This window comes from Aquarana catesbeiana, linkage group LG06 (genome assembly GCF_042186555.1).
Source record: "Aquarana catesbeiana isolate 2022-GZ linkage group LG06, ASM4218655v1, whole genome shotgun sequence".
Classification (NCBI taxonomy): Eukaryota; Metazoa; Chordata; class Amphibia; order Anura; family Ranidae; genus Aquarana; species Aquarana catesbeiana.
Window position 1 is genome coordinate 339416332 of NC_133329.1, and position 25376 is coordinate 339441707.

The window sequence follows — 25376 nt, forward strand, 5'->3', positions numbered from 1 at the left end:
ATGGAGAGTACCTCAGTTTTGTAGCAAAGCAATAAGTACCCCAATGTATAATCCCGAAGAGGGGCGGGAGCTCTGTGTCCCGTGATGTATTCCCAAGAAAAGGATTTTACAGTTAAGCTGTATTTAAAAATCCTATTTTCTTGTTCATACATCACGGAACACAGAGGCTTTGGTAATTACTTAGTGGGATATCCTAAAGCAATGCCCAAATTGAGGGGAGGGAGACACAGATCAGAAAATACATAAACCGCCAACGGACAAGAGGATCTATACTGCTGCCTGTAGCACACTGCATACGAAGGTGGCATCCTCATGCCCTCTTACATCCACCTGATAGAATCTAGTGAATGTATGGACTGAAGACCAAGTTGCAGCCTTGCAGATCTGAGCCATGGAGGCCTGGTGATGCACTGCCCATGAAGCACTAACCGCTCTAGTTGAGTGTGCCTTAACCTGAAAAGGAGGAATCTTCTTCTTTATACCATAGGTCTGAATAATAACTTGCAGAATCCATCTAGAAATAGTGGATTTTGCTGCCTGGCCCTTTTTGGGGCCTTCTGGCAGAATAAGGTTGCCTGCAGATAGATACTGACTGCTCTTACAACATCTAGAGAGTGTACTGCGGATCTGGAAAAAAGGACGGTAGGACCACATCTTGATTCAGATGGAATCCTGAAACCACCTTAGGTAAAAAAGTCGGATGAGGACGCAACACCACCCCGTCTTTGTAAATAATCAAATATGGCTCTTAACAAGAAAGAGCTGCTAATTTTGATACCCTTCTAGCCGAGGAAATGGCTACCAAAAAGACCAGTTTCTTTGTCAGAAGAACTAAAGAAGCATGGGGCTACGGTTCAAAGGGTTGTTCTTGCAAAACGGACAAAACCAAGTTCAGATCCCATGGGCACACAGGAGGTTTGACTGGCGGATTCAAGCGCAGTGCCCCCTGAACAAAGCCTAATTGAAGAAAAGCAAGAATCCTGCTAATGGCATACTTTCTAGGATGCCACCCCCTGGGTTCACACCAGGAAACATTTGCCTACCAGATATTCTGTAGAAGATGAGCCTGGAGGCCGGGTTCCTAGCATTAACCAGAGTGAAAAGGACCGATTCCGAGAGCCCACGACTTTTCAGAATGTGGGTCTCAGCAGCCAAACCGTCAAATTCAGACTGCGTAAGGCAGAATGGAATATTGGACCTTGTGAAAGTAGATCTGAACGCAGCGGAAGAACCCAAGGTCTTCCAACTGCCATCTTTACGATCTCTGCATACCAAGGTCATCTGGGCCAAGTCAGGGCCACCAGAATGACCGACTATGCTTCCCTTTGACCCGCCGAAGGAACCACAGAAGAAGCGGAATTGGAAGAAAGGCATAGATCAGAGAGTATTGATCCCATGGAATTGTTAAGACAACTGACCCTTGTGCTAGCAGATCCTTTGTTCTTGACACAAAGCTGTCCAGTTTTTTGTTGAACCTGGACGCAAACAGGTCTACATCCGGGGTACCCCAATTTTTTAAATTTTTTTTTTTTAATCCAATTTTGACATATGGTCTAAAATATGTCGAGGTGTAGAGACCATTCTCCTGGACACAGCTGCTGGCGGCTTTGAAAATGCGCCTGCCAATTTTCTACCCCTGGAATAAAGACCGCAGACAGGCAAGGAATATGCCTTTTTGCCCAGAAAAAAATGTGATTCACCTCCTTTTGGGCATTCAGGCTTCTGGTGCCTGCTTGGTGATTGATATAAGCCACAGCCGTGGCATTGTCAGACTGTATCCGGACAGGATGACCCTGTAATCTGAAAGTCCAGACCTTGAGGGCTAGACAAATTGCCCAAATTTCCAGAATGTTGATGGGCAAGAGCCTTTCGGCTCTACACCATCTTCCCTGGGTGGAAGCTTCTTCCAGAACTGCTCCCCAGCCTATTAGGCTGGCATCTGTGGTTACAAGTTTCCAAGTAACTGGGGACAAAGGACTTTCCTTTTAGAAGATTCTTGGTCAGTAACCACCAACTGAGGCTCTGGCGCACCCCTGGGGATAGGCACATTGGCAGATCGAAGGCTTGAACCCTCTTGTTCCAGGCAGAGAAGATGCTGCTTTGTAAAGGCCTCGAGTGAAACTGGGCGTAAGGGACAGCCTAGAAAGAGGCAACCATTTTCCCCAATAGTCTCATACATAGTCGGATGGAGGGATTTCTCCTTGCTGTGAGTACCTGGACCAAATATTTTATGGCCCTGGCTTTTGACCTGGGTAAGAACACACTGCTTTGGACTGTGTCTATGGCCATGCCCAAATACTCCAGCCCTTTTAGGGGCTGCAAGGAGGATTTCTCTATATTAAGGACCCAGCCTAGGTACTCTAAGTACTTTACCGTGCACATTGTGGCTTAAATGTGTTACAGACTGTTCTATGAGTAGCAAATCATCCAGATAAGCTGTCAGTTATGCCCTGAGCCCTTAGATTTGCCAGGGGCAGGGCTAGAACTTTTGTGAACACTCGAGGAGTGATAGCAAGACCAAAAGGAAGGGCCACAAATTGAAAGTGGCGCCGCTTCACCGCAAATCTTAGGAATCTTTGGTGAGCGGGAAATATTGACACATGCAAATATACATCTTTGATGTCTATTGATGCCAGGAATTCTCCCCCCTGAAGGGTGGAGACTACTGAGCGGATAGACTCCATGCGTTTGGTTTTGGGACCGTAAAGAGGTTTGAGTAGAACCCTGAGTCATGCTATTCCGGGCCATCTCTATAATTACCCCTTGGGATAACAGACGTTCTAAGGCCAGAAGTAAGGGCCTTCTTTTTTCTGGATCCCTGGAGACTCTGGACTTTAGGGAATGAGATGGGGGAAGCTCCCGGAACTCTAGCTTGTAGCCCAGAGACACCGTGGAGGCTACCCATCTGTCCTGAATCTCTTCCCGCCAGGTGCCTGCAAACTGCAGCAGCCTCCCCCCCACTCGGCTGAGTGGGGGCACCCCTTCAATGGGAAGCTTTGGGGTTCTGTTTACCAGATCTTGGACCTCAAGGTTTCTTTTGCCCTTGGGCTTGACTTTGGACCTTTCCCCTAGTATTTGATTGGGGAGGCCGTCGCCACTGCCTGGAGGATGAGGCTCCAGGGGTTGGGGACAGAGAACGTCTAAATGAAGGACGTTTACTCTTCCTTTTGACTGGTAACAACGTGGTTTACCCCCGGTAATCTTCTGGATATATTTGTCCAGATCATCCCCAAACAGGTGTTCTCCACGAAACAGGAACCCAGTTAAATATTTTTTGCATGAAGCCTCAGCTGCCCAATGTTTAAGCCAAAGGGACCTGCGCATGTGTACCAGCAGGAGAGTGAGGCGAGATGCTTGCTGAGCAGAATCCATAATGGCATCAACCATAAAACACAAGGCTTTAGGAGGGTCTGCATAAACCTCAGCCTCCTCAGTGGAAAGTAGGCTAAGTACCTGCTTCATTTGTTCCTTGAGGAACTGGCATATGCCAATTGCTGCGACTGTAGGCTGGACCACAGCGCCCGCCACAGAGAAAGAGGCTTTAAATAAAGTTTCCAGCTTTTTGTCAGTTGGATCCTTAAACCCTTGAGCATTGTCCACAGGACAGGTCAGGCTCTTATTTACACAAGAAACAGCCGCATCTATGGCTGGGACTCCCCATTTCTTGGTGAAACTTTCCTCCACCAGATAAAGCATAGAAAACCTTTTAGAAGGAGAAAATAGTTTATCTGGGTGACCCCAGTCCTCATATAACAATTTATCTAGCAAAGGAAGAGTTGGGAAGGCGTACGCAGCCTGTGGGGATTTCCGGGACCCCAGGGAGGAAACAGGGGAAATGGCAGCCTCAGCAGAGGGCAATCTATATGTGGAACGCACCAATTCAGTATAGTATTCCACCTGCGCTTTGAGGGCCTGGGAGGTAGAAGAGAGCTTCTCCTCTTTCCCTGATTCGTCCCACTGCACCTGATCCCTATCCTCAGATAGGGATATTTCCTCATTATCGAATGCTCATCCGATAGGAAAACCAAAGCAGAGGGAGAGGATCTACCCCCTTTTCTGCTATTTTTTAAGGAAGCTGTGACAAAGGTAGTAATCCTTCCTTCTAAACCATCCAATGCAACCTTCAAAGCCTCTTCTGTGACATAAACAGGGACTGAAACATTGGGAGAGGCTGCAAAACCTGACAGGGGTACAGACTCATCCTGTGAGGCTGCCTCCAGTCTTGCAGGGGGGGATGGTATCCTGCAGGTATGTCCAGAACCCCTAGATGTAGGCGGTGATTTTCTAGTGCCTCTTTTACCTCCCCCTGAAGCCCTCTTACGAGGAGACATAGTCCTAAGCTACAAAGCAGAGGTACTAGTGTAAAGTGCAATCACTGTTGTGCTATAGTCTTACAATATAAACATTAGGTACAAACTGCACAACCTTATGCCGAGTAGGTGCCTTAGGTTTGCCTGAATCCGATCCACTGAGATGCTTACTGCCTACAGCTCTGTGTCCCACCGCTTATAGGAGCTCTGGTGCCTTGGGTTTTAAAAAACGGCTGTTTTGCACCTGCGCACTGGTGTGCCGTGCACGGCGCCGCAACCACCCCCCCTCCTTCCCCGCCGACCCTGATGTAAAAGCATGCCCGTGTAGGACCATCATGGTGGCAGCCGGGGCGAGGGGGGAGAAAGGAGACCCTCTGAGGACTGCGTGGGACCCCCGGACTGCGTGGGATCCCCCCTTTCAGTTTATGTGGCAGAGCCTGCAGCGGAGGAGGTGAGCGGCTTCTTAGACTAGCTTCACTGAGCGTGTATCCTGGAAGGCATGTAAGTATACACCAGGTATGTCTCTTACTCCCTTTAGTGGCGGAAACCGGGTAAGACATACAAACTACTCACAGAAGATAATCCATAATGTGTAAACTTTAGGATTGTCTTCACTTACCTTATCCCCACCGCAGGAACTGCTGAGAACAGACAGATTCCAACCTTCACCCATCACGGTGGGTAGTGTTGTGCCAACCTCTCCTTGGAGCCCAGACCTCCAAGGAGAGACATTACAGGCAAAACCTTGTTTCTTCTTATCACGAGGCCCGGGTACCATCCATATTAGGTGTTTTAGTATTGGCCCGAGGTATGGATCCGGTTGTATAACTCCTAGGTCCTCGCAGAGACCATCAAACAGAGCTTTCTTCTTAGCACATCTTCAATGTGACCAACCACCTTAGATACTGGCGAAAAAACTGAGGTACTCTCCATATGGGAGTGGCTATATAGGGGAGGAACTCATCTTGTAATTAAGGTTACCATTGTCCAATCACCTGAAGGTACTATCTAACCCACTAAGTAATTACCAAAGCCTCTGTGTCCCGTGATGTATGAACAAGAGATGGGAATTTGGTTCTGGATGAATAACAGCACACAGTACGAGAGTTTATGGAGGAGTTCACCTCCGACTTAGTTTAATTTTTGTTTTTTGATTTTGTGATGTTTTGGGTTTTCTTTTTTTCTCTTCTCTTTACGAGAATAAGATATGACATATATATCACAATTACCAATACAAAAATAGAAAAAGAGCTATTTGTACTGAAGAATATACTGTATTCAGTCATAGAGATCATCAAGACTTGTTTAAGCAAATGATATGCTGTTTTACCCACTGATGACTGTACCCTGCTTTCAGGTTTTCCTGACGTGTATGTACACTTGGCAAATAAAAACCTTTTAAAAGATGCTCATTATAATCAGTAATCATGCTGGTAGCTAGGAAAGAAAGAGGAATTTTATACACAGTAATAATGTGATTTGGTAATACTGACATGAACCCTGACATGATTTATATGGAGTGTAAATTTTAATGATTTGTCTGTAAAGTAAAATCCAATCGGGGCAAAAATCATAAGCAGTTTAATATTGATTTATGTAAATATTGTTTAAATCTAAGCTTTAGAAGTAATTTACTGAACCTCAGAGTCTTTCAGTCATAATGTAAATCAATAGTAAAACTAAATAATGTTAAGATCTTTTCAGGTTTTGTGTAATTGTAAACAGTCCATGCATATTGAATTTTACAATTTACAATTTTAGATCCTCCACAGCTGGTGAGAACTGCATTGTGTACAATGGCCAGTTTATATGCAACTTCCAGAAGCGTGATATTGTTTTTGCAGTCTTTATTTACTGCTACGAGCCCTCAAAACATTGTTGTTGTTTACTTTCCTGAACATGTCTTAATAATTATTATTATTATTATTATACAGGATTTATATAGCGCCAACAGTTTACACAGCGCTTTACAATATAAAAGGGAGACAATACAGTTATAATACAATAAGATACAAGAGGATAAGAGGGCCTGCTCAGAAGAGCTTACAATCTTAATGTGTATGTAAAGTCAAAACTTTTTTTTTTTCCGTTTTCAAAACTTCGGATAGTCAGGGGACATTTTAAAATCCCTATCAACTTTTCATTACTGTCTGTAGAGGGAATTTACCTTTCTATTTGTCCTCTGACTATTATCTCTGGTACATTAAGAGACGGGAAAACCCAACATTTTAGAGTTACCACAGGAACAGAAAGTGATGGTAAATCTTCAAGTAAAACACCAGTTCCAAAATGGGATTTTTTTTTTTTGCAAGAGATTCCCTCCTTATGTCCTCTTGTGTGTCTGAGACAGGATGTAAAGGGAAATATCCCCAATGGGATACAACCACCTAAAAAAATAACAGATAGGGATTATACACTTTCCCACTCTGTCCAGTTAAAGTTTTGGTTTTACATAAACTTTAAGGTGCTGTCCACTTTACATGTTTATGGTTTATTTGCCTGCATTAGGTTCAATTCACAAAGCTTTAACACAAGAATAAGGCTCTCTAAGTGACTGTTATGCCGCGTACACACGGTCGGACTTGCCAACGGGATAACCTCCGTCGGCATTTCCGACGGAAACATTTAGAACATGTTCTATATCTAAGTCCGTCGGAAATTCTGACAGAAAAAGTCCGATGGGGCATACACACGGTCGGAATATCCGACCAAAAGCTCCCATCGGACTTTTTCTGGCGGAAATTCTGACCGCGTGTACGCGGCATTACTCCCAAATCTCACCTGGCTCAGCTGAAAATAACTAACTTTATTAAAAATAAGTATACCTATACTGGTATGTTGCTTTGTGGAATGAGCTTGTCTTATGGTTTGTTACAGTTATCCATGCATTCCACAGAATATATTCAGTATGTGTAATATCTCCTCTGTGTTCTACACTTTCTGCTGCTCAACTAATTCATCTCACTTCTTGCTGCTCAGTTTGTCTCTTTCTGTCAGGCCCTTAACTGGCTACCAGTATCACAGATATATCTGTGTGAACTTCTAATGCCCCGCACACACGGTCAGATTTTCCGATGGAAAATGTCCGATCGGAGCGTGTTGTCGGAAATTCCGACCGTGTGTGGGCTCCATCGGACATTTTCCATCGGATTTTCCGACACACAAAGTTGGAGAGCAGGAGATAAAATTTTCCGACAACAAAATCCATTGTCGGAAATTCCGATCGTCTGTACACAAATCCGACGGACAAAGTGCCACCCATGCTCAGAATAAATAAAGAGATGAAAGCTATTGGCCACTGCCCCGTTTATAGTCCCGACGTACGTGTTTTACGTCACCGCAATCAGAACGATCGGATTTTCCGACAACTTTATGTGACCGTGTGTATGCAAGACAAGTTTGATCCAACATCCGTCGGAAAAAATCCTAGGATTTTGTTGTCGGAATGTCCGAACAAAGTCCGACCGTGTGTACGCCCTATAATACTATCCCATCAAGCTCTCTGCTGTCTAGCCTTTCCATACATTTCCAATCTAGTTTCAAGATACCATTCTTTTTTTAATTCAAACGTTTTTATTGATATTAAAAAGGCATCTGAATAATACACAGACAAAATGAGCAGTATAAGTCATACATTAAGGATATACAGAATACAATAGTGAATCTGTGCTATCAGGGTGCCAGGGAAAAGAATAGAAAATAAAAAAGGAGAAGCAAGGTAAAACAACATTTGCCTATAATTCACTATCTAATCTAAAGAATGAAATACCCTTTTGCTGCCACGTTGAGAAACCTGTCAATTTGCAAAGCTCAGGAAAATTTAAGGTTATGCCATAGCGGGGTAAAATCCAAAGGATCAGCAATATTTAATGCCTCTTTTAAGGCCTTCCAGACCTTTCCAAGAAGAGCTGCTTTAAGGGAGGAAGAGGGAAGGCTCGGTAGATCAATCTCTAGATAAGAGCTAGCAGGCAAGTTAGGGTTTAGCAGGCTTATCAGTTTAGCTATAGGGTCTGAGGTGTCACACTGGCCTCAGCCAGTAAGTTGTTGCATCTGAGATGCCATAAAATACATCTTGGCGTGCAGAAACGCTAAGCCTCCTCTATCTTTGTTATACTGCAAAGTGGTTAAGCTAATATGGGCCTTTTTCTTTTTCCATATAAAATCTTGGAATTGAGAATCTATACATTTAAACCACTTGTTAGAGATCCACATAGGGGATTTATGAAAGATGTACAGAAGTTGCTGGGCCCAAACCATCTTTATTAAATTAACTCGGCCCACTACTGACAAGGGGAGCTTTACACCAACTTAGGCTGGCCATACATGCTCGAATTTCAAAAGAATTTTCTTTTGAAAATACGAAATTTTGTACGTTTTGTGATCCGATGGTGCCTTCATTGATTTTGAAATGTGACTAACCAAGCCTTCAATTTCACCTCCTGTTGCTGCGAAAAGAATTTTTGTGGCTGTGAATCTTCTTTTCTTTCCGGGGAATTTTCTTTTTTTGCACATACGCATTTCTTTTTCGATTACATTTCTCACACAATTCTCCCATCATTGATTAGAAAATTGTTTGATTTTCAAAACATTTCCAACATGCCCAATTACACAAATTCAATGGCCGCTCGAAAATCGGCTGTTGCTGCAGCCCACTATTGATACAAAATTTGAACGAAAATTCTTAGATATGATTTTCAAAAGAGAGTCTTTCTCTGAGTCTGGAGTCAATGAGGATGGCAAACGTGATCAACTTTTCCAGCTCAGTGAGTATATCTCGGGCTGCTATCTCATCCTTGATGGTATCCGACCATGAGAAAAAGCAGCCATGAGGGCCTCATTGTTCCAAGCAACCTCTCCTGTCAGAGTACGGAATTCAATGGCGTAATCGGCAACAGTTCTCATACTCTGTTTGATGGACATGAGACACTTGGCAGCAGAAGCGGAGCGTGCGGGTACGCCAAATACCCTTTTAAAGGAAGCCACAAACTCAGAGTAGCTCAAGACAACAGGTTTTTGCATCTCCCATAGAGGGTTTCCCCAGGCTAAGGCTCAGAAAGCAAAGATATCACAAAACCTACTTTTCTTCTGTCCGTGGGAAACGCCTGGTGCAGCATCTCAAAGTATATCTCAACCTGGTTGAGAAACCCTCTGCATTGGACTGGATTGCCCCCAAATCGCTGGGGAAGCGGAGAGGAACCAGACATACCTCTTATAGAGGTAATACTCGAGGTGGGTGCTTGCACAGAGACTGGAGCAACAGCAGGGATGGCCTGCAACACAGGTTGTACCGGAGCAGCCACAGTGGGAGTATCCAGGTGAGCCGTGGGACTCCGGAGCGTTTGTAAGGCCATGGCAAACTGATCCATGCGGTGATCCTGCTCATCCAATCTGGAAAAAATATTACCAACAAGTGGATTGACTGCATCTTCTGAATTCATGGCTTTCGCCTACTTTCAGAAACCATGAATCAGACTGAGACAGAAGTACAGGTAAATCTCAGTTGTTTAATAATAATAAAAAAAGTAAACAGAGTAAACGTAGTCAAAACATAGCCAGAGTCCAGAAACCGGAACGGATAGTCAGACAAGCCAAAACGTCAGGGAGCCAGAGATGAGCTTGGTAGAAGAGCAAGCAGGATCTGGAGCCAGAAGGAATGTCAGCCAAGCAAGTCTTTAACAGGAACACAGGAGAGCGTCTCTAGAGATATGATCAAGGCGAAGGCAGAGATCATCTGGGCTGGACGGCTTAAGTAGGCAGGACTGACAAGCAGGATGTCATCAACAGGTGAGTCACTGTGGAGAGATAGGAGCTGCCAATTAGCTGACAGCTGAGCGGCCAGCTCAGAGAAGGAAGGGCTGAGCCCAGCCCTGACAATATGTTCTCTAATGCTGTGTCTCATAAGGCATTTATAGTCACTTTACCTCACCTCTTGATTATATAGTTTTTGCTTCTAGATCAACATTTCTCAATTTGGATGAATCCTTAAACTAATTTGAGGTCCCAGATAATCCCTTGTGCCCAGTTGCACCCACTGCCAAACCAAGCATGTTTAAAGTGGAAGCAAAGTCCAAATCTAGCTAAGGCTAAATCTACTTCCATCCCCATTCTAAGCCTATTCTATCTAACACTAAAGTCAGCAGGAGCTTCAGTGTAGAGGAGGGGCAGCTGACAACAGACACATCACAGTAAGCCTATGGGTGACATCGCAGCACAGACCTTTGCAGCCATTGTCAGCGATTTCTCAACACAGAAGTCCCCACTGGAGAGATCACATGACTGGACCAGAGCGGCTTCAACATAGGTAAGTAGACAGATCTTTTCTTTACAGGGTTAGGATAGGCTTAGCCTTAGTTAGATTTTAACTAAACTTCCACTTTAACACAAATATTCTTTTTAACACCAGCTTTCTCTATTTAAAATAAATAATTAAAATTGCACAGATTTTCCTATAAAAAAGCAGACCGTAAAAACTGTTGTGTCCCCTATCGTTGGTAGTCCATATTCATAACTACCCACCAATGTAAGTGGTGATTTATGATTTTCACTGTCTGTGCCCCCTTACTTGGTGGTCAGTTTGGGAAGGGCCTCTTTACCTTGGTGTTCGGTAGGAGAAGGGCCTCCTTTAGTTGGTGTTTAGTCCCAGAAGAACCCCTTACATTAATGATCAGTGAAAGGAATGCATCTTACATTGGTGGGCTGTAGGAAGTTGGAACCCCATTTGAGAAAGGCTGCTCTAGATACTAAGCTTGCATGATCAGGGCTGGCTGACTTTTTCCTAGTTATCATACAATATATAAAATATGTCTGTGTCATTGAAAGCATTTTATGTCTGTAGTATCTGTCATACTAACCTTTTGTATGATATACAGTGTCATGGGAGACTATGATGATATACAAATTATTTATCTTGTAAACGAAATTTGCACAAAGATGTCAAAATACACAATAGCGATTCTGTGGAACTTTTTTTTCTGAAAGTAGGAGGTTTAGTCCTTTAGGATAAATCCACCCCTTTCACTTAACCCCACCCATTACTACACTACCTGTGCTTATATACATTTTGGGCTGATTGCTAGTCCTGTATTACATACTTTAAATTACCACATCTTATTCAAAGCCAAAAGCAGGCACAGGTATAAAAATATTGGCCTAATATAAACTTATATGTGATTTTTTTTTTCTCTTAACTGGAGTTTTCTTTTTAATCAAAATTGTTAGAATTGAATTTCTAATTTAAAAACACTTTTGGATTTCTTTTCATTGGAGCTTATTTCTGCAGTTTTAGATGTTTGTTTAGTATAAAGTGAAGGGAACAAAGAAACGGCAATTTTCAATTATTGCTTTTATTAAATGTAAAATTGCATAATTCTATTGAGTTATGATTGAATATTATTTGACTTAATTGAAGTGTATGGGGTTGTCGCCTTCTGCAAAACGTGAAGTACAAAAACTTATTTTTCAGCTGTTTGAATAAGCCTTTTGTACTTAATTGTGTTTCCCTTTTCTATCAGCAATACAAATGTATTTAAAATGTGTGAATGTGAATATCTGTGTTGTAGGAGAAAACAGCATGGTAGCAATTTGATTGGGTTAATTATACGTTTGTGTCAACACAGATTTACCACATTGGGTATCAAAACCGAAGCATAGCTCAATAAAACCTGAACACAACAAAAACAGTTTTTTAGTATTTATTTTGATTTTTGGAAAAGTGAAGATTTACAGCTGCCTAAGTCTTGCTTTGGCCACACGTGTTACTAGGGTATTGCTGAATGGTTTGGTTGTGAGCCACATGCCATCCCAAGCAACTGCAAGAGAATAGTAACCTACAGAGAAAAGCTGGAGCAGGAAAGTACTTTCCAAGTTACCAACTGACAATCTTTCATCTAAAAGCCCCTTAAAAGCCAAACTCTGTGCCCCCCCACTACATTTTTGTAAATCATTATCTAGCTTAAGGGGGCTTACTAAGCATTTGCCTCTACTGTGCAGAAACTTAATGTTAGCCTTCTTCAAACAGAGTTATTTTTGCTTTTGCTGGATAGTACAGCTCCTGTTTCACTTCAGCTTTCTGCCAACATCTCCACTTGGCCATTCACGAAAATGCATGGCTGCAGTGCCATTTTACCCAATCATGGGTGGGGCGGTGAGATAACACTATCTATAGTGTTGATGGGGGGGGGGGGGTAGAAGTACAGCGGGCAAAACTGTACAGTCTGGCAAAGCTAAAACAACTATTTTTTAAGCTGTTTGAAGAAAACCAAGATTAAATTATTACACAGCATAAGAAAACTCTGACTGACCCTTCTTTAATCTAAGAAAATGATGATGTTTGCAATGGGCTAGGTTAGGTATGATCTGGGGGAACATTTGATTTGGACGGGTAAGAAAACTGTCCTGATGACTAATTAGGTCCCCTGAGATGGGAGGCACTGACAACATCTGCCTGTGCTGCGTACCTCCTTTCTCTTCTCTACCTATCTACCCTGGATCATTCAACAAGGCAAAATATTCCTGTTCATAAAGTGCTTAGCCTAGAACTAGTAGTAGTAGTAGTAGAACATAGTGGCTTCCCTAGAACTATCACCTGTTTTTAGGCTTTTCTTCTTTTTTTTTTTTTTTTTTTTTTTTAAAGTTGTCTTTCTGTAGTATCATCTCTGTTCCCTTCAGATGTTCATTTCTGTTGACAACTTACTCTCTCTCATCACAGTTTCCAAGAACTGCCAATATAACATATGTAAGGACCAACTACAATACTTTAAAATGAAGACCTAGAAAGCCCGATGCCTTTTTTCCACATTCACAACAAATTGAGCCTGATTTGTGCAAATTTAATTTTTTTTATTTTATTTTAGGTACTTATATAGCGCTGTCAATTTACGCAGCGCTTTACATATACATTGTACATTCACATCAGTCCCTACCCTCAAAGAGCTTACAATCTAAGGTCCCTAACTCACATTCATACATACTAGGGACAATTTTAGACAGGATCCAATTAACCTACCAGCATGTCTTTGGAGTGTGGGAGGAAACCGGAGTACCCGGAGGAAACCCACGCAGGCACAGGGAGAACATGCAAAATCCAGGCAGGTAGTGTCGTGGTTGGGATTCGAACCAGCGACCCTTCTTACTGCTAGGTGAGAGTTCTACCCACTACACCACTGTGCCGCCCACAAAAATAACACCCTCTTGAAAGAAGGACTTCTGGGTAATATCATCTTTACAGTGGCAACCCTGCATCTGAATGCCCAACTGACTAGATGTCTAAAGCAATCAAGCAACCTTTAAAGAACCACAATACTGATCCTTGGACATCCTCTGGTATTTCTGCTCATTATTGCAAGTGTCAGTGCTTCTAAGCCCATGTGGCCCACTAGGCTGAATCAGTACTCAGTGGGCATGGCTTTAACCTACTGTTCTGCCTTGCAAAGCATTACCATTCCCAGAATGTCTTTTTACATTTGTAGGGGGTTATTTGCACATTGCTCTATAGCAATTCTGCCTATCGGTTTGACGTGATCTAGTAAAGTCAATCCTGGGAGTTATGAAAGCTGGAGCAAAATTGTGAGTGTAGCACAATACACACTCACATGATGGTTGTGCAGACTAATCAGTCTACTCTTTCAACCCAAAGTCAGAAAGACTAGAAGGGTCCCATACCAGTGACCTTTTAACTAACCTTTGAGCCCTCATGATGAGTTCTCAACAGTAAAGGAATTATCCCCTCCTATAACATATAAAAATATTTTTTTGTCTTTTTCCCACTCTCTCCCTCCCCCTGCCCTACCCACACCTTCCTGAACCCTACATTCACCCTCTCAAACTAAGCACCTTATACCCTTCCCTTCACTATAATTGGATTCCCAGTTAGTCACAAGGTTAACACTGGAGAAATTACTGGATATATAGGAGAAATCATTCAATGACTCTACATGCACCCTCACACACGAGTAAACATACTGCCTTGGAGAATGAAGACCTCCCACTTACTTTACACAACCAACTGCCTGCTACACATCATCTCTGCATATGCTCAATCCCATGCTTGAAAACCTACCATTTAGGCATACTACCAGTGGGGTAATTAAAAAATTTAAAACAAAATGTGTTTTATATATTTTTCTGTATGATGTATTTATTTAATTGTATATTGTGCTTATTATATGTTGAATGCTTATGCTTAAGATGTGTTACAGCTCTTTGTAGAAAGTAGAAACCACCTAAACTGTTCTATAATATACTTTTTTTAGCAGCTCAGAGCTAGTGCTGTAAATGAAGATGAAGAGAACATTAAACAATTACAGTGCATTCCTATGAAATCCTAATTTATTTTCGTACCTCCTGTGCAGGTCTTCTACCACAGCTTGTAGGCGTTGCACCTGAAAAAGCTATTAAACTGACGGTAAGTTGCACAAAGACTGCAATATTTTACGTAGAGATTCACATAAACTTTGTCTGCTGCATGAATATTGTTTGTTCATTTAAAATTCAAAGATTACATTAGGCCTATCAAAAGGGATGGGGTCCTAACTGGGCTAGGTAGCCATGGATAAATTCATAATACCCAAATCTTGGGACTTCTCTCACCACGGATCATAATCATGCAGAGGTGTTGAAGTATGGGAGGTTTCAGAAGCTTTTTGCAGTATTCTATTTATGGGTGCCATATATTGATGTGTAGATTTTACGAAGGGTGTTTCCAAATTAAACGTGTACAGGAGCAAACTGTACGGATGTAAACTGCTAACTCCTGCTGTATTTGCTATTGGCCAACCTATGCATAATGTGTTTTTAAATTGAATTTTCAATGTGCTACCTTGTGAAAGAGGAGCAAAGGATTGCTTTGATCTAAGGTTTCTTTGTTATATAATTATGGATTGGTGATGATGCGAAACAGCTTAGTTTTTAGTTTTCTAATGAAAAGCCTGATTTATTCCAAAGAATTATACTTACTCAATATCTCAGTAATACAGTATATATAATCATAACTCATGATAGAAAACTTCATACACACTATACATCAAAATATGTGGTAAAGTGTCCGTGACAGAAGAGCTGTGGAAAAAATCCTGATACTTAGGTATTAAACTATAAGAAGACAACAGGTGACTCAACCTACTGATGTCTTTATTGATTGATTGGCGCTGGGTGATATTGGGTGGTTCTGACCTATACAGGGTTTTTAACCCAAAAAGTATTGTGCACTTAGTGCAAAAGGATGATGCTGCACTTATATTATACATATATTCTGGACACAAGGAAAATCTAAAAATAACTACTTCAAAAGTGCTCAAATCCAAGATATCAATGTGACGGAACTGTCCAGCATCCAGCTTGGGTGCTTCCGTCGGTATACAGCTTCCTACGCTCTGGGCCCAGGTACCAGGTAATATAGCGGAATGTTGCATAGCATACAAGAATCTAGTCGACATAGCTTAGGTGCTCTGGAACTGTAACTCACTTTATTGAAAGCTCACACAGAATTTATATACCACACAACTTCAGGTAGGGCCTGATCACATTACCCTAACAATACAAACTGTAAACAGGAATATAATTAACATGGCTAAGTACCAGCCAACATACACATCAACAATAATCTAATTAAATCGTAAGCGAATCAACATAAACACATAGCATCCCACAATGGTTCGATAACAAGGTAATGTGGACACGATATTATTCTCATCTCCAAGATAAGCAGACATATAGAAACAATAGGTGACTCAATTAACAATGGGAATGCACACCTAGGAGACACACACTGGGAGAAAGACACTTGGCACAAAACACATTAAACTGATTTTATTAGGAGACCCCATAATCAGGTTGCTTTGAGCTGATGATATTAACATCTACTTTGAGTCTCTCAGTCTAAAGCAGCCATTGCTGATTTTAAGTCTGCGTGTTTTGGGGAGCCACCCTGCAGTCCTCTCCAAAAGCCCCTGTCCTGGTTGAGACTGTCACAATCAATAACTCAGTAATACATTATATATTATCATTAATCATAATTGAAAACTTTGTGCAAATTATACATGGTTAAGTGACCATCACAGAACATATAATTGAAACTTATGCATGATAACTTGAAATCTTGAAAATAATGAAAATTCACGTGCATTTGTTCCAAACCACCTTAAAAATAAGTGTGCCAGTTCCCCTACCAAATGCTAATGATCTCCAAAAAACACACTCTGTACCATTACACACAGTGAATGCAGGGGGCTGGCCCATGATGCCATGTACTCGCAGTTAATATCTGAAGTCTGACAGGTTGAGTTATGCTGGGCATCATTCAACCAAAAAGACTGAGGACACCTAGTAGCAGAAAAGAGTTGAAGATGAGTATTGCAGATTTGGGATATTTCTTTTAAAACAGTGAGCTTGGAGCTGGACTTTAAATTGCAGCAGTTGTATGTAAAAAGTGTCAAAATGTTCATATCTTGCAACTTATCTCCCCCATTCATATCTATTTCCACATGAGAGGCTACCCGCTGCATTTTTTTGTTAGACTGAGTAAGCTAATACACCCAAGTATGTTTCTTTTCAGGCTGTTGGAGTAAATCTGAGGAGCCAATTATATAGGAATCAAATCTCATCACTAGTATGCCTTGATTTTAGAATGCATTATATATTTATTTTGTGTGTGCTAGAAAAGAGCAACAGCAGTACAGAAAATGGTAAGGCCCCTTTCACACTGATGCGCTTCTAAACTGCCAGTAAAACACTGAGCGCTTTTAAAGAGCTTCTCAGGCGCTTTTGAAGAGCTTTCCATTCATTTCAATGGAGAGGGACATTTTTTCACCGACCTGCCAGTGCACTGCTCCAGTGTGAAAGCATTCATTGATTTTAATGGAAATAGGTTTTCGTGAGCTTTTCAGGCACTTTTTTTAGCGTGAAAGCGCCTGAAAAGCACCTCAGTGTGAAAGGGGTCTTAGAAAAGTATTCTTATTGTTTTGTTTATTCCTATGTTACAATGTTCTCTCTCTTTTTTTTTTTTTTTCATGTAGGTGAATGATTTTATTAGAGACAAGTTTACTCAGCGAGATGGCTCAGTTCCGATGCTGGCTGAAATCATGGCTGGTGGATGTGTGAGTAACTTGTTCAAAGAATAATTAATACAAGGGAAAAATATTTATTGGGGGGGGGGGTACTTTTTGTATTAAATGACTTTAATTTGTAAAGAAGGCCATGGTTGTTTACTTTTTTAACATAAAGAGGATCTGAACTATGAAAGCTGTGCCCAAAAAAATGCATGCCTAGAGCAAAGGAATAGTCACCAGTATTGCCTGTGAATTCCTTGCAGAAGATTTTTCCCAATTATTGGCTTACCAAGCCTTATTCTGTGCCGTGTTTGTGTGAAGGCGGCCATCTTGGTAAGCAGCAGGACTTGACCTTTTCTTTTAAAAACTGTCCTCCTGATAACTGGGGATCTGTTGACTGGTGGGTGAATAAATTAGAAGAGGTGGAGGAAGCACAGGTCCACATGAAGCAGAAGAAAGAAGATCCTTACATCTGACCGTTATATTTAAGAGTCAAAACTTAAGCTACATTCTATTTTCTATTTATTGACCACCATTTTCCCTCTTTATATGCTTTACAACTTTGCTGTCTTTTTATTATTTTGAATACTGGGGCACACACAGGGCCTATTTGGGCATAATGATGGCTGCAGGACAGGAAAACAAAGGGAATCAAACACTTTTTTATGTAAAGCCTTTTCCACCGGAATGCACCACAATTGCAAACAAGCTTAAAGGATCACTAAAGATATATATATATATATATTTTTTTTTTTTAAATAACAAACATGTTATACTTACCTCCACTGTGCAGCTCGTTTTGCACAGAGTGGCCCCGAACCTGGTCTTCTGGGGTCCCTCAGCGCCTGTCTCGGCTCCCCCCTGCAAGGACTCAACACCTTCATGCGAGCTCCCTCGCATGGTGTTGAGTGCTTGCGGGCGCGCTCCCGTGATACAGCCGGCGGCCATAGCCACTCACTGTATCACTTGGCCCTGCCCCCCGGTGCGCCACGTCATTGGATGTGATTGACAGCAGTGCGAGCCAATGGCTGCGCTGCTTTCAATCCATCCACTGTAACCAATCAATGGCCAGGCTGAGCGGCGAAGAGGATGTCGGGGGTGAGCGCGGGAGTTTTGAGGGGACAGGTAAGTAAAACGGGGGGGCTGGGGGGGCCGGTATTGTCGGATGTTTTTTCACCTTAATGCATTCTTTTACCTTTACAACCCCTGTAATAGTATATATATCTACATAAAATATATGTACATATACAGTGGGTATAGAAAAGAATCACCCCCCTTTACAATAATCACAATGTGTTGCTTTGCAGCCTGAAACAAAGACAGACACAGTTTTTGTTTTATCCAGCTGTATTTACTAGTGCAACTTATAACATCCAAGTGAAAGATAGAACACCAACATGTCAGGAAAAAAAAAAAATTCAAAAACAGAATCACTGAGTTGGAAAAAGGATCACACCCTTATGTCGGTATTTTGTTGGATCACATTTTGCTTTAATTACAGCTTTTAGTCTGCTGGGATATGTCTCTACTAACTTTGCACATCTAGACATTGCAATATTTGCCCACTCTTCTTTGCAGAACAGCTCAAGATCAGCTAAATTTGATGGTGACCGTTTGTGGACTGCAGTCTTTAAGTCATTCCACAGATTTTAAATGGGCTTTAAGTCTGGACTCTGACTTCATTTTTGTTCTGTGCCTAAGGTTGGAAGGAAAACGTTCTTCCCATTGACCACTTTTTGGCAGAGGGCAACAGATTTTCCTCAAGAATTTGATGGTATTTTGCTCCATAAATTTTTCCTTCTATCCTGACAAGTGCTCCAGTCCCTGCTGCAAAGAAACACCCCCATAACAGGATATTACCACTTCCATGCTTTTCTGTAGGAATGGTGTTATTTCGATGGTGAGCTGTATTGGATTTGGTGTTGAGGCCAAATAATAACACTTTAGTTTCATCTGACCATCTTAATGCTCCGTTCACAACTCCGAGTTCCAAATCGTGGGCGTGATCGCTTTGATTCTTCCCCCGATTCGCAGTAGAGGCAACTTGCGGGACGCCCGTGTATTCCTGGTGCGTTGCCTGTCGACTCCAATAGCACCCCAAAAGCGATGCGATTTTCCCTCGATTGGTCGGGCGCGAATCATGGTAAAAACGCACAAATGGAATCACAGGACGCCTGTCGCCCAAAAGAAGTACATGAGCTTCTATTGGGCGACTGGGTCCCGCGATTCTATTTGCGCAATTTCACAATTGTCGCCCCTATACCCTTAGATGTGAATGGAGCCTAAATGCACCTTTAAAGATTCTGAGGCCCAATGGAAAAAGGTGTTATGGTCAGCTGGTTAAAAACAAAAACCTTGTCTGTCTTCATTTCAGGCTGCAAAGCAACAAAATGTGATTATTTTAAAGGTGGTGATTCCTTTCTATACCCATTGTAGTTTGGGGGAGGGGGCACTTTGAAGCCCTTAGCTAGAGTTTCACATTAGGGCTTCATTTAGACATGCAATTTAGGGGCAGCGGATATGTGCGGTTGAGTCACATATTTTCCCACCTGCCAACCACCCCCTCTTGAGCTGCAATAGGCAGTGGACAGGGGTGTTTACATGCTGCAGTCATGATGCTTTTGCAGTAAAGTTTATCCGACATGTAGCAATTGGCGGGCAACAAAGCATACACTATACACTCGAGCAATTGGGGAACCACTGCCGTTGTGGCATTTGTTGGCAAAAATAGAGTTAAAAGAGGCAGTGAAGAGGCATCATGGTTCTTCCTCACCGTCTGTCTATAGCTTCTGATGCGGATCGAGCTTCAGAGGAAAGAGAGATTTAGATGCATGTCTACATCTACCTTTAAAATTCATCTTTAACTAAACATTTATTTTGAATAGCACTGGGAAGGATTAGAGCCTCTATTGGGTCACAGACAGAATTTAAAACTGGACAGAATTTTTAACACTTCCTCAGCCTACCCCCCTCAAACAAAATGTAGTTAGGCTTTAAAGCAGGGGCAGGTAACCTGGGGCCTTCCAGCTGTTGTGGAACTACATTTCCCATGAGGCATTGCAAGGCTGGCAGTTACAATTACTCCCAGAGGCATGATGGGACTTATAGTTCTGCAACATCTGGAAGGCCTCAGGTTGCCTACCCCTGCTTTACAGAGTATTTTTAATACTAGTATTATAATATTATATATATAAGATATAATTATAATATATTATTTCTATTATAATATAAAAATAGTATTTTTGATACATTTTTTATACTGTACACATGAATGAAATGTAGATAATCTTATAATTGTGTGCTCATGATTTAATAACCTTGTCTCAGTTACCCAATGACTGTGTTTGGATAAAGCTACAACAAAATGGCAGCTTTCAATGTGTAGAAATATGTTTTAAAGGACCAGCAAACCATTCAAAGCTTCCACATCTGCAACAGAAATATTACCTTCATTATGTATAAAAGGAAAGTGGGACTTTAAATGAAGTACGTGAGGGGCAGGGTTATATATTAAATTATTGTAATTAAATATTTATGATATATAGTATATTATTTTTTTTTGTGGCACATTATTAATTCATTAGTAACTATGTTTCATTTTCATTAAAACTTATATAGATATAGATCTATATATATATATATATATATATATATATATTGTGACAGCAGGCAGGTAAAAACACCTGGTTGCATCCAGGATGGAAAATATGTATGCCCTAGATTCAGGCTTTATGCTGACTTATACCACTAGGGGGAGTGCTGGGAGTCCTGCAGGGGAAGAGTTAATGAGCCCAGCTGAAGTAAGTGGGCTCATTAAGACCTATAGAAAACACCCCAGCAGGCTTAGGGAGATGCTCCATCCTGGAACCAGTTCTGTGATTGTGTAGACTGGGGAGTGTGGTATCTGAGCTTTGCGGTGAGTTAACGCCTGTGTGGCAAAACTTCTCAAAGAGAGATAGGGTCTGGGGCAGCACAAGGCTGCACCCAGTTGTTAGTTAGGGAATCTACGTGTGTAGTAAGCGGTCAAGCTGACCAGGATTTCTTTTCATGTTTCTTTTTTTGTTTTTCTGTTATTTTTTCAATGCATCTAGTCTGAATAAACCGCACCTTTGTTTTTTGTTTCACCTACCAAGCTGTCTGCTGTGCCTGTTTTTGTGTGGTGAACCCATCCAGGGGGTCACACACACCCGCTGCCGAGCTAACCCCTCACAGTTGGTGGAGAAGCAGGGGCAGTTTTTTTTTTTTTTAAGGCCAGCATGGAGGAGATACTGAGACAGCTGGCTCTAGCAAATGCAAATCAGCAGCGGACAAATGCAACTTTGCAGCAGAGTCTGGAAGCTCAGCAGAAAGCTCAACTGCAGAGTCTGGACGCTCAGCAACAAGCCCAGCAGCAATCTGAGGCCCGCTTCATAGAGCTGTTACAAAAGCAAGAGCAGAGACTCCAACAACAAATCGAGACATTAATGCAGCAACGGCCGCAGACCAGTGAGGCAAGTGGTTCCACTAATACTGCATCCTTTGGTGTGAGCCGTTTACTGACAAAAATGACTGGAGAGGATGATCCGGAGGTGTTTTTGACCACATTTGAAAGGACTGCTGAAAGGGAAAAGTGGCCTAAGGAGCAGTGGGCTGGACTTGTGGCCCCTCTGTTAACAGGGGAATCGCAGAAAGCCTATTATGACCTAGAGCCGGACCAAGCAAAAGACTATGTGGTGCTAAAAACAGAAATATTGGCACGGCTGGGTGTCACCCTGGCCGTCCGGGCTCAGCGTGTACATAACTGGACTTTCCGGCTTGGAAAACCCCCCAGGTCTCAAATGTATGATCTCATTCACCTGAGCAGGAGGTGGCTGCAGCCAGAGACTTTGACCGCACCAAACATTGTGGAACGTGTTGTTATGGATCGTTTTCTGAGAGCTCTTCCTACTTCCATCCAAAAGTGGGTAAGCCATGGAGACCCAGAAACTGCAGATAAGCTTGTGGATCTGGTTGAGAGGTACTTGGCTACAGAGAACCTGACCACCTCTTCCAGGGACTCACGGACTTTCCACCCTAAGACCAGACCATTCCCCGTGGCGGGTAAGATGACTCCAAGGGGTGAGGGTGGAGAGAGTGAGAAGGTGGGGGTTCAACCTAATGTCTGGCGGGAGCAGCCCGGGAAGCCCAGGCCGCAAGAGGCAGCGAAAAAGATTATTTGCTACCGCTGCCGGCAAGAGGGACATATTTCAGCTAATTGCCCAGTTGTGGATGAACCTATGCAATGTGACTTTATAAGGGACAGACGTCAGTCGATGTTTGCGACAGTCGCTTGTACTGCCATTCGGGGACCTGAGAAACATTTATGTAAAATGTGTATTAATGGTAGAAATGTGGATGTGTTGCTGGATTCAGGTAGCCTGGTGACATTGATAAAGGCTGAATTAGTTACTACAGTGGTCTCTGGGAATAACAAGGTGGCTGTTATTTGTGTGCATGGGGACACCCGAGAGTATCCTGTAACTTCAGTGTTTTTTGAGACCCACAAAGGTAACCTCTCTCATCAGGTGGGGTTAGTGTCTCACTTACCACATGATGCCATTGTGGGAAGGGATTTTCCAATGTTCTGGGAACTCTGGGATTGTCCTGAGCCCCCCACTGGTGCCCCTATAGACCAGAAAGATGATGACCAGAATTCCTCTGAGAGTGGTGAGGACTCTCCAGAATTTCCCTTGTCGGTATTGGCAGGGGAAACTCGAGAAAATGGGGAGGAGCCAACATCCTCAGATGAAAACATGCCGTCTGTGGAATTTTCAGATCTTGAGGTTCACAGGGAAAATTTTGCCACAGAACAGTTAAAAGACCCCACCCTAATAAAGGCACGGGAGAATGTGGTGAAAATAGATGGCGAGTTAGTGAACCCAGAAAAAACTTGCACTTACCCGTACTTCACTGTGGAAAGGGACCTACTGTATCGAGTGGCTCAAAGGGCAGAAGAAACCGTTGAGCAACTTGTGGTGCCCAAACCTTACAGGAAGTTGGTGTTGGAATTGGCCCATGGGCACATTCTTGGAGGTCATCTGGGGACAGAGAAAACCAGAGAGAGAGTATTGCAGAGATTCTATTGGCCTGGGGTCATGAAGGAAACAGAAAATTATTGTTCCTCCTGCCCTGTGTGTCAGAAATCGGCACCTATGCCACATTTCCGTAACCCGCTGGTACCTCTTCCTATCATTGAGATCCCCTTTGAGAGGATCGCAATGGATCTGGTAGGTCCGATAATGAAGTCCGCTAGGGGGCATCAGTACATTTTGGTTATAATGGACTATGCCACCCGTTATCCGGAAGCGATTCCTCTTCGAAATACCTCGGCCAAAACCATAGCCAAAGAACTATCACTTGTTTTTAGCCGTGTGGGTATTTGTAAGGAACTGCTTACGGACCAAGGTACACCTTTTATGTCCCGAGTTATGAAAGAACTATGCAAGTTGTTCAAAGTGACACAATTACGTACGTCTGTGTATCACCCCCAAACAGATGGGTTGGTTGAAAGATTCAACAAAACCCTAAAACAAATGTTAAAGAAGGTGGTGGATAGAGATGGAAAGAATTGGGACTGTCTAATACCCTATTTGATGTTTGCCATTAGGGAGGTACCCCAATCCTCTACGGGTTTCTCACCCTTCGAGTTACTCTATGGGAGACACCCAAGAGGACTGCTGGATATCGCCAAGGAAACTTGGGAAAATGAGAGTTCTCCCCACAGGAGTGTGATTGAGCATGTCGCCCTGATGCAAGATAGAATTGCACAGGTAATGCCAATCGTAAAGGAACATTTGGCCCAATCGCAGTTAGCACAGCAGAGAGTGTACAACCGTGGGGCCAAGACCCGTACTTTTTCCCCAGGGGATAAGGTATTGGTGCTAGTCCCTACGGTTGAAAGCAAATTCATGGCCAAATGGCAAGGTCCATACGAAGTTCTCGAAAAAGTGAGTGAGGTGAACTATAGGGTTAGACAGCCAGGAAGGCGAAAGCCGGAACAGGTATATCACGTCAATCTGCTGAAAGCCTGGAGGGATAGGGAATCCCTAGTCGCAGAGACTTTGTCACCGGTCCAGTCTGATTGCTTTGTTCCTGAGGTTGGAATCGCAGTCTCCTTATCGAAACCCCAAAAACAGGAGGTTAAAGAGTTTGTACTTCGCAACAAAGAGATTTTCTCTGAGCTACCAGGAGAAACCTCTGGCGTAGAGCATGATATTATTACCCCGCCAGGAGAAAGGGTAAAACTAAAACCTTATAGAATACCAGAAGCCCGACGGGAGGCAATACGTGGGGAGGTTCAAAGGATGCTGGAATTGGGTGTGATAGAGGAGTCCCAGAGTGACTGGTCCAGTCCTATCGTACTAGTGCCCAAACCAGATGGGAGCTGGCGGTTTTGTAACGATTTTCGACAATTGAATAAAGTTACAAAATTTGACACCTACCCCATGCCGCGTATAGATGAGTTGATCGACCGGCTGGGAACAGCCCGATACATGACAACTCTCGATCTCACCAAAGGGTATTGGCAAATTCCCCTGGCCGAGTCGGCCAAGGAGAAAACGGCGTTTGTAACCCCAGATGGGGCGTTCCAATACAAGAGAATGCCGTTTGGGTTACAGAATGCACCTGCAACATTCCAGCGGAAAATGGACAAAATTCTGAGGCCCCATCAGAAGTATGCTGCAGCTTACCTGGATGATGTGATTATCCATAGCACAGATTGGGTCTCACATCTGCCAAAAGTGCAAGCAGTCTTAGACTCCATACGGGAAGCTGGGTTTACAGCCAATCCAAAGAAGTGCACCATTGGACAGGAGGAGGCCAAATATCTGGGGTACACTATTGGGAGGGGAGTGATAAAGCCTCAAGTCAATAAAGTTGAGGCCATACAGAGTTGGCCACGTCCCAACAGCAAGAAACAGGTACGAGCCTTTCTGGGAATCGCTGGCTATTATCGGCGATTCATCCCCCATTTTGCTTCTCAGGCTGTGCCCCTCACCAACCT

The 25376-nt window shown here is 42.8% G+C and overlaps 1 protein-coding gene across 1 annotated transcript in view; it reads left to right on the forward strand.

Moving 5' to 3' along the window:
• SLC25A12 (solute carrier family 25 member 12) overlaps positions 1–25376 on the forward strand; it is a 239734-nt gene that overhangs the window by 138833 nt on the left and 75525 nt on the right. The window contains exons 12-13 of the mRNA XM_073633896.1: positions 14660–14712; positions 17321–17401. Coding sequence (XP_073489997.1) covers positions 14660–14712; positions 17321–17401 — 134 coding nt within the window. The remainder of the gene's footprint in view (positions 1–14659; positions 14713–17320; positions 17402–25376) is intronic.